The 17,061-nt window shown below is 43.0% G+C and overlaps 1 protein-coding gene across 1 annotated transcript; it reads right to left on the bottom strand.

Moving 5' to 3' along the window:
• Window positions 1-3,672: 3,672 nt before the first annotated feature.
• On the bottom strand, window positions 3,673-17,058 carry POLR2F (RNA polymerase II, I and III subunit F). The gene is made up of 5 exons (XM_089528147.1): window positions 16,961-17,058; window positions 9,040-9,109; window positions 8,431-8,561; window positions 5,669-5,740; window positions 3,673-3,853 (listed from the first exon to the last, which is right to left on the bottom strand). The coding sequence occupies exons 1-5, from the start codon at window positions 16,978-16,980 to the stop codon at window positions 3,763-3,765; spliced, it is 384 nt and encodes a 127-aa protein (XP_089384273.1). The 5' UTR covers window positions 16,981-17,058; the 3' UTR covers window positions 3,673-3,762.
• Between the last annotated feature and the right edge of the window lie 3 nt (window positions 17,059-17,061).

Below are 17,061 nucleotides of genomic sequence, written 5' to 3'. Positions count from 1 at the left end.
ACCTTATAAAATAAAGCTCAGGATTTCATGGCAGTCTTAATAAATGTGAGCTTATTGCAGTTGGCCAACAGCCTCCCATATAACAAGCAACACGTTCAACAAGATGCTTGATAAAACAAGGTGCTTTACTGGACCATTTTTATTCCACAAAATGTGTGTCTGGCAAATTTTATGACCTTTTAATGTTCAGCCCTTAAGTATGAAGTTGCTGAAGGTTTCCCTTTCTCCCTTCCATAACAACAAGGCCTTGCCACTGAGTTGAGCAGGGAGTTGGTTGGTCTGCCGGGCCACAATACTGCTGGGTATATTGACTGCTGGAGTATTCTGTTCTAGGGGTGGAGCAAAGTTGTGTAGAGTAGAAAGTTGAGTAGAAAGGAAGTGTGTTTTTAAAAAAGAGGCAAAGAAGACTCAGCTATTACAGATTTAAAGGCAAGACTGGCCTCTGAACATTTTTAAAGTTGCCCTATCCACAAAGATTAAAGCAGTCTTCAGAGGTATTTGTCACCCTTCTGCCCATGAAATTTGGTTGCATACTTCTATATTGGCATTATGGATTAGAAGCATAGGGACCATAGCTGGGATAGGTATGCAAACTGTCCCGCCTCCTTCTGGCCATGTGTCATTGTAAGAAAAGCATTTCAAAGTACAGAATATAAAATTTGAATTCCATTAGCAACACCTAAAAATATTTCCTCTGAGATCCAAGACGTCTCCAGACTTTGTGAGGTCACAGCCCCCTTTGTTAAGCAGGTTATTGAATCAAACTAATTTCCAAATCTGTTCCTTTGTCAGGTGTTTCCATGTATCTTCTGGTCTGCAACTCATTTGATCATTGAAACCAAAACCTAGCCTAGGCTTTTAATGTGTTCACTCATCAGTTTTCAGTAACTTTTTTCCTTGATTTCAGTGGAGTTCCAATGAAACTACAGGAAAAAGGCAGCTCAGTCTGGTGAGTGGTAAAAAACCTGTTGAATCTAACCATTTTAGAGCCCATCTTAATGTCTTCATTACCTTTGCATCCCACATCTTACATACCTTTACGTCTTCCCCAAACTGTATAGCAAAACAATTTTAGCTAGTATGGGACTGTTTTGCCCTCCTCAGCTGTTGGATGAAATGAAACCTTCAAGTGGAACAACATTATTAAACATCTTGCTGATAAAAATTGCCTACTCAGTCCCATTATTTTTTCAGTCACTTGAGATATCTACTGCCTTGTGGTCAAATGTTAGAAGAGCAGTTTCTAAGGCAGTAGGCCAGATCCTCTGAGACCTTACTGGCCACAGAAAAACTTTAGGAACCATTGATACTACTAACAATATATATAAATTCTATATGGAATAGGAGTATGTAGGTATAGCTCTGAAGGAGGCCATCATTTGCCTAGTACTGAAAAAGTTCAGATGGAGGCAACTGATCAAATTATTTGTTGTGTTTTTGGAGATAGTTGAAGTGATAGTGGTGGTGCAGCAGCTGAAGGGGTTCTTGTGTGAAAATGAATTTCTGGACACCTAAGCCAAGTAGGATTAAAGCTCATAACCGCATTAGTATCCCAGATAGAAATTTGAGCTAGAGATCAACAACTTTCCTTACCTTCAACAATAAAATTCTTCAAGAGCTAGGCAAATTAGACAGACTTGTGAGAGATTGTTATATGCATCTTTTCATAGTGGCCTTGGTTTTAAGGTATCTGGCACATGCATGTAAAAACGTTTAAGAAATGCCTAATGGGTTTCGTGTGTGTGTGTGAGAGAGAGAGAGAGAGAACTTGCTAGTAACCTGTTTCCTGTACAGATTCCTGATATTAAGGCTTTGAGTCATCACCAGAATGGATGTAGCTCTGAAGTAGGCCAGTAAGATGAAGGTGCCAATGCATTGATTGCTAGTAAATCAAGGGCTGAATGAGTTGCTCTTCCCAGAAGTCAGTTGGGTTCTGGGGAGTATTCATTAACTTTGCTTTGCAATTTAACTCTCACATAGTAGCTACACCCAGAAATATCTCCTACCAGCTTCAGCCAGCATGCCATTTGTAACTCATCCTCTGGGATAAGGATGACTTGGTTTAGTCTACTGCGATGTTACCTTTGAAGACTGGAAACTCCAGGTAGTGCAGAATGAGGTTGTTTACTTACTTGAGGTTTTGTCTAGTAGAGGTCATATTACTTAATGCTGGACTGTCTACATTGGCTTTCTATTTGTTTGCAGACACAGTTTAAGATGCTGCCATTGACCCTTTAAGCAGTTATCAAAATACCTTAAAAATGCTTGCCTTGCCTTGCATATCTCAGTACACAGAGAACAGTACATTAAGTCTCTTTACTCTTACACTTCTAACAGCCAACAAGAACAGAAGCATATATATATATATGCGCGCTCCAATTCTGAAACTCTCCCTTTGGAAACTCCAGCTTTTGCTTGGCAATTTACAGTGTTCTTATTTACAAAACATTTACTGATTTCCACTAACATATTTGTTTATTGTAATGTTTTAAAGATGTTATTTTCAATTGATGTTCTATATTTTAAAAGTTATGTTATTTTTTGTACTCATGTCCCATATAAATAAATAAATACACTACTTTAAAAAGCATGTATAACTTTCAATTAAAGGCTGTGATCTAATGCTGTTCATATCAGATCAACATCCCAACTGAAGAGACCTGAATAATTTTGATAGGCCTTAAGGTGCCACAAGACTATTTTCCCTGCAACAATTTTTAAAATGTCTATTGAAGAAACAGCTGTTCCTTTTAAAATATTGTTGGTACATTTGTTTAGTCAAGAGGAAACCCTCTCCTTAATTTTGTCCATTACACTTGAGGTGCCCCCAAACAGATTGCCTCCTTGATGCGCAGCATGATCCACTAAGATAAAGTTTTAAGAACCACCCTTCCTCCTGCTTAAGGAGTTCTGTGGTACTTTGGAATGAAAAGACCAGACATACTTTGAGCAAGGCAGTGACTAGGATGATGTTGAGGTGGTGGGAAAGAGGTGCACTGATACCTGCTATAAAGCATAGATGATACCCATCCATGTCAGGCAGAGCCTCACCAGGTAGCCACTCATCAAGGCAACGGCGTTTCCTGCTGCACAACAGCCACTGTAAGGGGATCCTGTTGACTGATAAGAAGCCAGGGCAGGAGCAGGGAACAATGGGAGATTTGATGAGAGTTGCTCTGTGATACTCCTGAGAAGCCCACAGAGCCAGCCTTGATCAGAGGGGAAATTGAGGGGTTTCCAAGGCAACTTGCTCCTGGGCACAATGGCATGTCTGTCTATTGGCAGGCAACAGAAATGTCTCCTCTACTACAGGCCCCTGGAAAAGGGTGTAAGTCAGAGGGGGGAGGAAGGGGTCTCTCAATTGCCTCAGAGGGCATCTGGAAGCCTGGCAGCTGCAGAATCACTTTAAAATCGCTTAGGTATAACATGATGGTCACAAATATAGAGGAAGCTGCTCTTCTCTCCCTGCCCCAGTTCACAGATGTAACATTTCAAAGGCAGCAGGCACTTCATGTTGCTCAGTAAAGCCAGCCACAGATTAAATGCCAGAATGTTCAAAAGAGAGTGTTGAAAGCTGTATTGTAACAGTAGCTGCAACACTAAAACAGAAAAAGGAAAGATTATGGATTTTCTTCAGAATTAAACAGAGAGAGATGACATCCAAGAACCAACTTACAATTGGATTTTAGTATTTATTTACACAAAAATAAAATTTAAAAAATATGCAGTAAAAGTGAGGTTGGAACACAGAAAAGAAGCAGATCAATCTGTGATAATTAGTTCATCTACACCCCAGTCTTCATAGCTTCCATCTGGCAGGTATCTGCGGATAATTATGGGAATTTTCCGTGCTCTGCAAGGAGAAAAGAAATAGAAAACAGCACAAATGTTGGTCATGTCTTGGAGGATCTGGCTCACTGGGACCTGCATGAGGAATATCAACACTGAACACTTACAGAAAATTTTCAGATACAGTGTTTCCCTCTCCTTCGAAACTATAGGGAGATGCTCTTTGTTAACTAGTCCCAGGAAGGAACTAGCACAGTGAACAGGTAGAGGAAAGAATTGAAAAATTTCCCTCTAGGGGTGACACAAAGGGTCTTATTTATGTGACACAGAGTTTAAAACATTCATACACTTCAAAAACCACAGAAATGACCCCAACTTTGAGTGGAATACTACAGCCATTAAAAGCTCTTAGAGAAGCAAACTATTTAGAATTGAAAGAAAAGTAACTCAAATCCAGTTTAATCTAAATACGACTTTTTAGGTCAACAATGTAATTATCCAGCTTGGACTTTGTCCAGGACTTCAGGTTTATAATCTTGCAGCACATGAAAAGTAAAAACAAGGAAATATCTAAAAATTTCAAGAATTTATTACAATGGCTCAAAGCTACATAGAGAATGATATCTCTGTTGGCAAGTCCCTCATCACGACTTCCAGTTGGAGGCATCAGGGAATGACTGTCTCTACACAATTTGAACATCAAAACAATTTTAGATACTCGGACTATGGAAATGTGCTTCCATAAAATTATGCATACAGATGTACACAGTTATATGGAAAATGAGAGCTAGATCTCAGGTTCATTTTATGAAGAATGCCAAACTAGAAGAGAGGGTACAAATGAAATGAAAGAAGAGGAATTGACTTTTAATTTGTGTTTCTTTTTCTTGCCACTTCTGCTGTTATGCATCAAATGGAACTTACAAATCAGAATTGCATCTTATTAGTACTCTTTTCACCGTTTGTACAGTGGGCTCTCGCCATCTGCAGGTTTGTCATCTGCAGATGTGAGTATCTGTGGATGGCAAGCACTATTGTTCTCAATGGCAGTGTGCATGTCACGCTGCCACTGGAAACAGTGGGACTTGAGGTCTCACATTTTTTCTTATCCGCGAGGCAGGGGATGCGTATCTGGAATAGATCCCCCGTGGATACGAAGGGCCAGCTGTACATAATGCAGAAACTGGTACTAGTCTATGAAGCTTTCAGTTCCAAATAATGTTGGTTTCACAGTGCAGAACCAGAAACTAGAGAAAATTCAAAAGTTTGCTGATTAAATTTCTGCAGAAAAGATGTAAGTATGAATAGAACAGCAGTATGGAATTTTGTATAAAAACTTACAATGATTTGAAGATAAAATAATATTCCTTCTGCTTTATAGATGCACATGTAAAACATAAAACAAAATAAAACGTAGTTCTTTAAGAACTATTTTTTGAATTATCTTTCCTCTTTTGGAGCTGAGAGACACTTTTCCAGTAGTTCTACTTTTGTACAGAGTCGACATATAAGAGAGGTAGCGAGTGCAGTAGCTCTCTCTCCCCCTGTTCCATAACTGTCCATGACAGTCATTAAAAAATTGGGAGTGAGGAGTCTTCTCTACTGGTGGACATTTTCTGGAAATTTAGAACCTATGAAAATCAGGGTTTTTGATCATGAAGGAGCCTATATAATCAGATATTATCATTCCAACAAAGGGGTGGCAATGGGGGTAGTGACAGGCAGGGTGGGGTGAACATACTCATCCTTGATCTTTGCATGCTGATTCGACACACAGAGAGAATGCTCAGAAAGGGCAAGAAAGAAAGAGAGAAAGAGAGAGAGAGAGAATTATATTCTGTGACAAATCATGCACATAGCAGGAATATCTCCAACTTACTTGAGCTCTTTCATTGCAATCAGCAATGGGTCTGTCTCTCCCTCCAGCTCTACCATCACTGGTGCACACATGCTGAGTAGGAAGAAAATGATTCCATGTGTTTTAGGCAGTCAATGAAAAGCTTCTCTCAAAGCCAAACATTTAATTTGCCCTGACTTTTTATTCCCCATCTTTCTCATTTTCAGCTGACCCAGTTTTGTGATATGTACAGTTGCTAATATTTTAACTGATGCAATTTAAAGCTTTTAAAGAAATAATTTTACTACATTTATTAAATATCTATATTAATGATTCAGTAGACAGGAAACATTATTAAAGACATCACTGAAATTATGTACAAACACAAAAAGCTGTGGACTGGCCATGCAGCAAGAATGAGAGGCAACTAGCAGACCATGCAAAATAACCCCACTGGTATCCAGAGGGATGCCTACACCATGCACAGTAGATCCTCTATGGAGGATTAATAGAAAGATATAGAACTGCATAAAATAAGACAGCGTGGAATAATTACATCTACATGGCACCTTCACAGTATTCAAGGTATAAGTACATTTTTAAACAGGGCACTTTTTTGGTCAAGTGAGATAAAAATGTTTAAAATAAATAAATAAATAAATAAAGCATGTGCTGTGACTTTCACACAAACACAATATTCTTTTTATTTATTTATTTATTAAAAACAAACACAGTATATGTCAGATGGCTTATCAAAGTAATGGAATTTCTACTGACTTCAGATACGAATGCGGCTCAGCATTAGGTATGTTGTATTTAATTTTGTCAGGGTCAAAGCTCATGTAAGGCTCATGCCCACCTCAAAGTATGTCACTGTATTAATTCTGTGTGCTTTCCTGAAGCTCTAAATGGAAGATACGTCTAGGACAAGGATACTTCTCTCCACCTCCACATTATGAGCCCTGGTGGCATAGTGGTTAAATGCCTGTACTGCAGCCACTCACTCACAAACCACAAGGTTATAAGTTCAATACCAGACAGAGTTCAGGCTCGACTCAGGCCTGCATCCTTCCAAGGTCACTAAAATGAGTACCAAACTTGATGGGAGCAATTAGCTTACAGTTGTAAACCGCTTAAAGACTGCTTAGAATGGTATGAAGCAGTAGATAAATGAAGCTGCTACTGCTATTCACTGACCAATGTTTCAAAATGCCCAAACATTAGCAGAGAAAAGCAGCCTCCCACCCCCAGCCTTTTCAGAATGCTGAGTGAAGAGGGGGGGAAACACCCATAAAAAAACACCCATCCAAAGTACAAAGCAGCATAATTGGAACCATGGTTTCTGTACCTCATGTTAAGGCTTCCTTATTGACTTTTCCTATATGAAGAGTTATGTCTTCATATATCCAAAGAGATCCCTCATCTCACCCACACATTCCCTCATCTGAATTGAAGCTCCTATCCAATATCGGGATAGTATGCTAATATAAATAACATTGGAGCTTTACAAATATTAGATTAACTGTCTCTTTCGTGGAATTGATCGAAACTGTGAAGCCTGGATCATATCTATCACTTATCGTAACATTTATGGATAGTAAAATGAACTTTAAAAAAACCTGTGTTCACACAAGAACAAAACTGGCCAGATACTTGGTTTTCTTATGGAACTGTCTGCATACTATCATCAAAGAACTCTGTATTAACAACTACACTTGTCCCTCCACATTTGCAGCTTTGACTTTTGCGGCTTTGATTATTCATGGATTTTATTAATATGTTCTCTCTAGGAATATCTAGGTCCTCCAGCACATCCCTGTTGCCAACTTTAACCAAAAGACGCACCAAAGGACCTTGAGATTCCTAGAGAGAACACTCCACTAGGCATTTGTAGCTCCTCCAGTGCAATTTTATGGTCAGTGTCTGGCAGATGTTGACCACAGAGTTGCACTGGAGGACCAAGAGATTCCTAAAGAGGTGTTCTCTCAGGTAAAAACAAAGTGTTTTTGTTATCTGTGGTCTTTCCACATTCATGGGGATCCTATGCCCCTAACCTGGAGGAATAAGTGTAATGCTTATTTGCTTTGAATATTTGCTGACTAAGTAGTCTAAACATATCTCTGAAAAGGGGTTATGTGTGCTATATATCCCTTGCTACCAGTAATTGCTAAAGCCTATATTTTGTAACGACAGAAATGTAAGTAAGTGATGCAGACAGAGATAATTGAGAGACATAGCATGGTTATGTCTCTAAGAATGAAACATTTATCTTCTTGCTAATTTAAAGCATGCGTCCCTAACAGCCTTCTACTGTATGTCCTATGAACAATCAAAGAAACTGGAATTTTCTGGCAAGCCAGAATGAGCAGTAACAGAATTAATATGAAGTTTTGCAAGATTGTATGAAAAGCTTTTAGAGTAGTGAGGCTGCAAAACTTATAGCTGATGAAACCTATTGTCCATTGCCATTTAAGCATATCTCACTTCTTCAGGTATCCATCTATGTGATGCAAGATCTGAAGGCTAATGGACTTTCCCACTTAAGCTGTAACCAGACATCTCTGATGTACTGAGACAAAGCCTAGAACTTTCCAGGACATAGCAAAAGCTCCACTGTTCTGTTTGAAGATTCTGCCTTTGGATGGAATGGCAACTTTTCTAAGAGAAGGGTAAAAAGGTGAGTTCAGCATCAGGTATATTCCCTAGATGGAAGTATCTATAAACACAGGGGAGAACACTTCTGCAGAATTTGTTGGCTCATACTCTCCATTCCAGCTTAACACACAGGCCATAAAAATACTTACGCTATCTGGAGGGCACGGGTACCAAGAACTCTGGCTCTCTCATATTTGGTCATGTACGGAGTAGTGATCCTCTTCTGGTTTGCCTGCTGTCGCTCTCCAGATGGTAGGATTTCCACATTTTCCTGACCTTCCTGTAGAATATAAAGAACAGTTAATCACATCCACAGAATTACACATATAAATAAGTCACCGGGACAACTTGAAACTTAAATTCAAGCATACAAATAATTTAAATTAAATAAGGACATTAAATAAAGCAATGAAAGGGGGAAAGCACTAGATAAATAGATTACTGATTAAACAAGGTTTATCATTTTCAAACAAGTGCTTTCCTTAACAGGCCAGGGCTTGTTTCCAAGCCACTGACCAAAATCCTCACCACAAGAGTTTTGGAGGAGTTACACTAAATATTCTCTGGAGCCATCCAGGCTCAGGCTAAAGATATAGATGCATTTCCTATTCTCTGCTTTTTCATTCCAACATAGAACACACATTCCCTGGCAAAATGCGTACATGTTCACACACTTATTCTTTATAAAACTTCAGAGTACTGCCAGCAAGTGCTGTGATTTTACAGATGTTCAGGTTCCACAAATGGAAGTCATTTACCTCCTCGGCATTTTCCAGATCATCCAGTCCTTCATCTTCTTCCACGTCATCAAAGTCATCTCCATCAAAACTGTTGGAAGAAAAAATATTAAAATATTCAGCAGGTCAAACCTTGCTGCATCCCCAAATTCAAACACCCTTTTGCTCATTTTCACAAACAGTATCCCCTAAATACCCAAACAACTCTTTTCAGGATTGGAACACTAAGAAATGCATTAATTCAATCTTCTTCAACAGCAAGATGTTTAAATGATACATTAAGTAAATGTATGGAGGACATGTCTATCAGGGGATATTAAGCATAAACTAAATCTCAGGAGGGCAATGCAAAGGGGGCAGGGAGCCAATGCCACTCTCATAAAAAATCAAGCTCAAGGATTAAAAAGAAATTGGCCTTTTGTGCCACAAAACAAGCAGATAGAGGGGCATTTAGCCCTCTCTGTCAGAGAGCCCTGGTGCTGCAATAAACCACAACTCCCAGGATTCCCTGACACTGACCCAGGGAAGTTAAAGCGATCTCAAATTGGATTATTTCTCTGGTGTGTTTTGGACCACAGTGGTTTGAGTGCGAGGCTAGGACCCTGGAGATCAATTTCAATCCCCATCTCAGCCATGAAACCCACTGGGTGACTTGGGCAGCTCCAGGAGGAACTCCAAAACGCCCTCCATTTTCAGCATGACTAAGAAGCATGGGTTTTTCTGTTCATATGATTTTAGCTGTTATTAGGACACAGGGCCTACGTTTTTCTTGAATGGTGCCTTGTCTTCCTTTGCAGTGAAAACATTTGGGGCAGCCCTGGGGATGAATTTATGTAGGTACCCCTGCAGGGTGACTAGACGTCCTCCGTTTCCAGGACATGTCCTACAATTCGATCGTCTGTCCAAGAGGAATTCCTAAATGTTCTCCACTTTGAGCAGGACTAAGAAAGCATGAACGTATGTACACTTTATATGGTGTTTTATCTTCTGTGTGGGAGGAAGTCCAAAATGGGGACGTAGGAAAACAAATGACAGGACTTGCCCATAGCCTAGAAAAACCGTACTTGTCCATAGAGAATCACTGCAGGATGCTTGCCCATAGGGAAACACTGGGAGAGTGTTCAGTCTTCCCCAATGGGAAAGTATGGTATGCATTCTCCCATTACTCTCTATGGGCAAGTGTTCTCCAGTGATCCCCTATGGGCAAGTAATTCCCAATGTATCCCTATGGGCCAGTACTGCATTCTCCCATTACTCTCTATGGGCAAGTGTTCTCCAGTGATCCCCTATGGGCAAGTAATTCCCAATGTATCCCTATGGGCCAGTACTGCATTCTCCCATTACTCTCTATGGGCAAGTGTTCTCCAGTGATCCCTATGGGCAAGTAATTCCCAATGTAACCCTATGGGCCAGTACTGCATTCTCCCATTACTCTCTATGGGCAAGTGTTCTCCAGTGATCCCTATGGGCAAGTAATTCCCAATGTAACCCTATGGGCCAGTACTGCATTCTCCCATTACTCTCTATGGGCAAGTGTTCTCCAGTGATCCCTATGGGCAAGTAATTCCCAATGTAACCCTATGGGCCAGTACTGCATTCTCCCATTACTCTCTATGGGCAAGTGTTCTCCAGTGATCCCTATGGGCAAGTAATTCCCAATGTATCCCTATGGGCCAGTACTGCATTCTCCCATTACTCTCTATGGGCAAGTGTTCTCCAGTGATCCCTATGGGCAAGTAATTCCCAATGTATCCCTATGGGCCAGTACTGCATTCTCCCATTACTCTCTATGGGCAAGTGTTCTCCAGTGATCCCCTATGGACAAGTAATTCCCAATGTATCCCTATGGGCCAGTACTGCATTCTCCCATTACTCTCTATGGGCAAGTGTTCTCCAGTGATCCCTATGGGCAAGTAATTCCCAATGTAACCCTATGGGCCAGTACTGCATTCTCCCATTACTCTCTATGGGCAAGTGTTCTCCAGTGATCCCTATGGGCAAGTAATTCCCAATGTAACCCTATGGGCCAGTACTGCATTCTCCCATTACTCTCTATGGGCAAGTGTTCTCCAGTGATCCCTATGGGCAAGTAATTCCCAATGTATCCCTATGGGCCAGTACTGCATTCTCCCATTACTCTCTATGGGCAAGTGTTCTCCAGTGATCCCTATGGGCAAGTAATTCCCAATGTATCCCTATGGGCCAGTACTGCATTCTCCCATTACTCTCTATGGGCAAGTGTTCTCCAGTGATCCCTATGGGCAAGTAATTCCCAATGTAACCCTATGGGCCAGTACTGCATTCTCCCATTACTCTCTATGGGCAAGTGTTCTCCAGTGATCCCTATGGGCAAGTAATTCCCAATGTAACCCTATGGGCCAGTACTGCATTCTCCCATTACTCTCTATGGGCAAGTGTTCTCCAGTGATCCCTATGGGCAAGTAATTCCCAATGTATCCCTATGGGCCAGTACTGCATTCTCCCATTACTCTCTATGGGCAAGTGTTCTCCAGTGATCCCTATGGGCAAGTAATTCCCAATGTATCCCTATGGGCCAGTACTGCATTCTCCCATTACTCTCTATGGGCAAGTGTTCTCCAGTGATCCCTATGGGCAAGTAATTCCCAATGTATCCCTATGGGCCAGTACTGCATTCTCCCATTACTCTCTATGGGCAAGTGTTCTCCAGTGATCCCCTATGGGCAAGTAATTCCCAATGTATCCCTATGGGCCAGTACTGCATTCTCCCATTACTCTCTATGGGCAAGTGTTCTCCAGTGATCCCCTATGGGCAAGTAATTCCCAATGTATCCCTATGGGCCAGTACTGCATTCTCCCATTACTCTCTATGGGCAAGTGTTCTCCAGTGATCCCCTATGGGCAAGTAATTCCCAATGTAACCCTATGGGCCAGTACTGCATTCTCCCATTACTCTCTATGGGCAAGTGTTCTCCAGTGATCCCTATGGGCAAGTAATTCCCAATGTAACCCTATGGGCCAGTACTGCATTCTCCCATTACTCTCTATGGGCAAGTGTTCTCCAGTGATCCCTATGGGCAAGTAATTCCCAATGTAACCCTATGGGCCAGTACTGCATTCTCCCATTACTCTCTATGGGCAAGTGTTCTCCAGTGATCCCTATGGGCAAGTAATTCCCAATGTATCCCTATGGGCCAGTACTGCATTCTCCCATTACTCTCTATGGGCAAGTGTTCTCCAGTGATCCCTATGGGCAAGTAATTCCCAATGTATCCCTATGGGCCAGTACTGCATTCTCCCATTACTCTCTATGGGCAAGTGTTCTCCAGTGATCCCCTATGGACAAGTAATTCCCAATGTATCCCTATGGGCCAGTACTGCATTCTCCCATTACTCTCTATGGGCAAGTGTTCTCCAGTGATCCCTATGGGCAAGTAATTCCCAATGTAACCCTATGGGCCAGTACTGCATTCTCCCATTACTCTCTATGGGCAAGTGTTCTCCAGTGATCCCTATGGGCAAGTAATTCCCAATGTAACCCTATGGGCCAGTACTGCATTCTCCCATTACTCTCTATGGGCAAGTGTTCTCCAGTGATCCCTATGGGCAAGTAATTCCCAATGTATCCCTATGGGCCAGTACTGCATTCTCCCATTACTCTCTATGGGCAAGTGTTCTCCAGTGATCCCTATGGGCAAGTAATTCCCAATGTATCCCTATGGGCCAGTACTGCATTCTCCCATTACTCTCTATGGGCAAGTGTTCTCCAGTGATCCCTATGGGCAAGTAATTCCCAATGTATCCCTATGGGCCAGTACTGCATTCTCCCATTACTCTCTATGGGCAAGTGTTCTCCAGTGATCCCTATGGGCAAGTAATTCCCAATGTATCCCTATGGGCCAGTACTGCATTCTCCCATTACTCTCTATGGGCAAGTGTTCTCCAGTGATCCCTATGGGCAAGTAATTCCCAATGTAACCCTATGGGCCAGTACTGCATTCTCCCATTACTCTCTATGGGCAAGTGTTCTCCAGTGATCCCTATGGGCAAGTAATTCCCAATGTAACCCTATGGGCCAGTACTGCATTCTCCCATTACTCTCTATGGGCAAGTGTTCTCCAGTGATCCCTATGGGCAAGTAATTCCCAATGTATCCCTATGGGCCAGTACTGCATTCTCCCATTACTCTCTATGGGCAAGTGTTCTCCAGTGATCCCTATGGGCAAGTAATTCCCAATGTATCCCTATGGGCCAGTACTGCATTCTCCCATTACTCTCTATGGGCAAGTGTTCTCCAGTGATCCCTATGGGCAAGTAATTCCCAATGTATCCCTATGGGCCAGTACTGCATTCTCCCATTACTCTCTATGGGCAAGTGTTCTCCAGTGATCCCCTATGGGCAAGTAATTCCCAATGTATCCCTATGGGCCAGTACTGCATTCTCCCATTACTCTCTATGGGCAAGTGTTCTCCAGTGATCCCTATGGGCAAGTAATTCCCAATGTATCCCTATGGGCCAGTACTGCATTCTCCCATTACTCTCTATGGGCAAGTGTTCTCCAGTGATCCCTATGGGCAAGTAATTCCCAATGTATCCCTATGGGCCAGTACTGCATTCTCCCATTACTCTCTATGGGCAAGTGTTCTCCAGTGATCCCTATGGGCAGACATTCAATGTATCCCTATGGGCCAGTACTGCATTCTCCCATTACTCTCTATGGGCAAGTGTTCTCCAGTGATCCCTATGGGCAAGTAATTCCCAATGTATCCCTATGGGCCAGTACTGCATTCTCCCATTACTCTCTATGGGCAAGTGTTCTCCAGTGATCCCTATGGGCAGACATTCAATGTATCCCTATGGGCCAGTACTGCATTCTCCCATTACTCTCTATGGGCAAGTGTTCTCCAGTGATCCCTATGGGCAAGTAATTCCCAATGTATCCCTATGGGCCAGTACTGCATTCTCCCATTACTCTCTATGGGCAAGTGTTCTCCAGTGATCCCTATGGGCAAGTAATTCCCAATGTATCCCTATGGGCCAGTATTGCATTCTCCCATTACTCTCTATGGGCAAGTGTTCTCCAGTGATCCCCTATGGGCAAGTAATTCCCAATGTATCCCTATGGGCCAGTACTGCATTCTCCCATTACTCTCTATGGGCAAGTGTTCTCCAGTGATCCCTATGGGCAAGTAATTCCCAATGTATCCCTATGGGCCAGTACTGCATTCTCCCATTACTCTCTATGGGCAAGTGTTCTCCAGTGATCCCTATGGGCAAGTAATTCCCAATGTATCCCTATGGGCCAGTACTGCATTCTCCCATTACTCTCTATGGGCAAGTGTTCTCCAGTGATCCCCTATGGGCAAGTAATTCCCAATGTATCCCTATGGGCCAGTACTGCATTCTCCCATTACTCTCTATGGGCAAGTGTTCTCCAGTGATCCCTATGGGCAAGTAATTCCCAATGTATCCCTATGGGCCAGTACTGCATTCTCCCATTACTCTCTATGGGCAAGTGTTCTCCAGTGATCCCCATGGGCAAGTAATTCCCAATGTATCCCTATGGGCCAGTACTGCATTCTCCCATTACTCTCTATGGGCAAGTGTTCTCCAGTGATCCCCTATGGGCAAGTAATTCCCAATGTATCCCTATGGGCCAGTACTGCATTCTCCCATTACTCTCTATGGGCAAGTGTTCTCCAGTGATCCCTATGGGCAAGTAATTCCCAATGTATCCCTATGGGCCAGTACTGCATTCTCCCATTACTCTCTATGGGCAAGTGTTCTCCAGTGATCCCTATGGGCAAGTAATTCCCAATGTATCCCTATGGGCCAGTACTGCATTCTCCCATTACTCTCTATGGGCAAGTGTTCTCCAGTGATCCCTATGGGCAGACATTCAATGTATCCCTATGGGCCAGTACTGCATTCTCCCATTACTCTCTATGGGCAAGTGTTCTCCAGTGATCCCTATGGGCAAGTAATTCCCAATGTATCCCTATGGGCCAGTACTGCATTCTCCCATTACTCTCTATGGGCAAGTGTTCTCCAGTGATCCCTATGGGCAGACATTCAATGTATCCCTATGGGCCAGTACTGCATTCTCCCATTACTCTCTATGGGCAAGTGTTCTCCAGTGATCCCTATGGGCAAGTAATTCCCAATGTATCCCTATGGGCCAGTACTGCATTCTCCCATTACTCTCTATGGGCAAGTGTTCTCCAGTGATCCCTATGGGCAAGTAATTCCCAATGTAACCCTATGGGCCAGTACTGCATTCTCTCATCACTCTCTATGGGCAAGTGTTCTCCAGTGATCCCTATGGGCAAGTAATTCCCAATGTAACCCTATGGGCCAGTACTGCATTCTCCCATTACTCTCTATGGGCAAGTGTTCTCCAGTGATCCCTATGGGCAAGTAATTCCCAATGTATCCCTATGGGCCAGTACTGCATTCTCCCATTACTCTCTATGGGCAAGTGTTCTCCAGTGATCCCCTATGGGCAAGTAATTCCCAATGTATCCCTATGGGCCAGTACTGCATTCTCCCATTACTCTCTATGGGCAAGTGTTCTCCAGTGATCCCTATGGGCAAGTAATTCCCAATGTATCCCTATGGGCCAGTACTGCATTCTCCCATTACTCTCTATGGGCAAGTGTTCTCCAGTGATCCCTATGGGCAAGTAATTCCCAATGTAACCCTATGGGCCAGTACTGCATTCTCCCATTACTCTCTATGGGCAAGTGTTCTCCAGTGATCCCTATGGGCAAGTAATTCCCAATGTATCCCTATGGGCCAGTACTGCATTCTCTCATCACTCTCTATGGGCAAGTGTTCTCCAGTGATCCCTATGGGCAAGTAATTCCCAATGTAACCCTATGGGCCAGTACTGCATTCTCCCATTACTCTCTATGGGCAAGTGTTCTCCAGTGATCCCTATGGGCAAGTAATTCCCAATGTATCCCTATGGGCCAGTACTGCATTCTCCCATTACTCTCTATGGGCAAGTGTTCTCCAGTGATCCCTATGGGCAAGTAATTCCCAATGTATCCCTATGGGCCAGTACTGCATTCTCCCATTACTCTCTATGGGCAAGTGTTCTCCAGTGATCCCTATGGGCAAGTAATTCCCAATGTATCCCTATGGGCCAGTACTGCATTCTCCCATTACTCTCTATGGGCAAGTGTTCTCCAGTGATCCCTATGGGCAAGTAATTCCCAATGTATCCCTATGGGCCAGTACTGCATTCTCCCATTACTCTCTATGGGCAAGTGTTCTCCAGTGATCCCTATGGGCAAGTAATTCCCAATGTATCCCTATGGGCCAGTACTGCATTCTCCCATTACTCTCTATGGGCAAGTGTTCTCCAGTGATCCCTATGGGCAGACATTCAATGTATCCCTATGGGCCAGTACTGCATTCTCCCATTACTCTCTATGGGCAAGTGTTCTCCAGTGATCCCTATGGGCAAGTAATTCCCAATGTATCCCTATGGGCCAGTACTGCATTCTCCCATTACTCTCTATGGGCAAGTGTTCTCCAGTGATCTCTATGGGCAGACATTCAATGTATCCCTATGGGCCAGTACTGCATTCTCCCATTACTCTCTATGGGCAAGTGTTCTCCAGTGATCCCTATGGGCAGACATTCAATGTATCCCTATGGGCCAGTACTGCATTCTCCCATTACTCTCTATGGGCAAGTGTTCTCCAGTGATCTCTATGGGCAGACATTCAATGTATCCCTATGGGCCAGTACTGCATTCTCCCATTACTCTCTATGGGCAAGTGTTCTCCAGTGATCCCTATGGGCAGACATTCAATGTATCCCTATGGGCCAGTACTGCATTCTCCCATTACTCTCTATGGGCAAGTGTTCTCCAGTGATCTCTATGGGCAGACATTCAATGTATCCCTATGGGCAAAGACTCCCAATGATTTCCTATGGGCAGACATCCCTTACTTGTCCTCGTTGTCCGACATCCCGCTCCTCTTCCTGGCTGCTCACCAACGGCCAGCCGCTGCCTCCGAACGATGGCTGCGCTCCTCCTCAGGAGTACTTCC

Source organism: Sceloporus occidentalis, unplaced genomic scaffold (genome assembly GCF_023333645.1).
Source record: "Sceloporus occidentalis isolate IW3139 unplaced genomic scaffold, rSceOcc1.0.p SCAF_5, whole genome shotgun sequence".
Lineage (NCBI taxonomy): Eukaryota > Metazoa > Chordata > Lepidosauria > Squamata > Phrynosomatidae > Sceloporus > Sceloporus occidentalis.
Note: the sequence above shows the minus strand (reverse complement) of the source record. Positions and strands in the feature narration are given on the sequence as shown.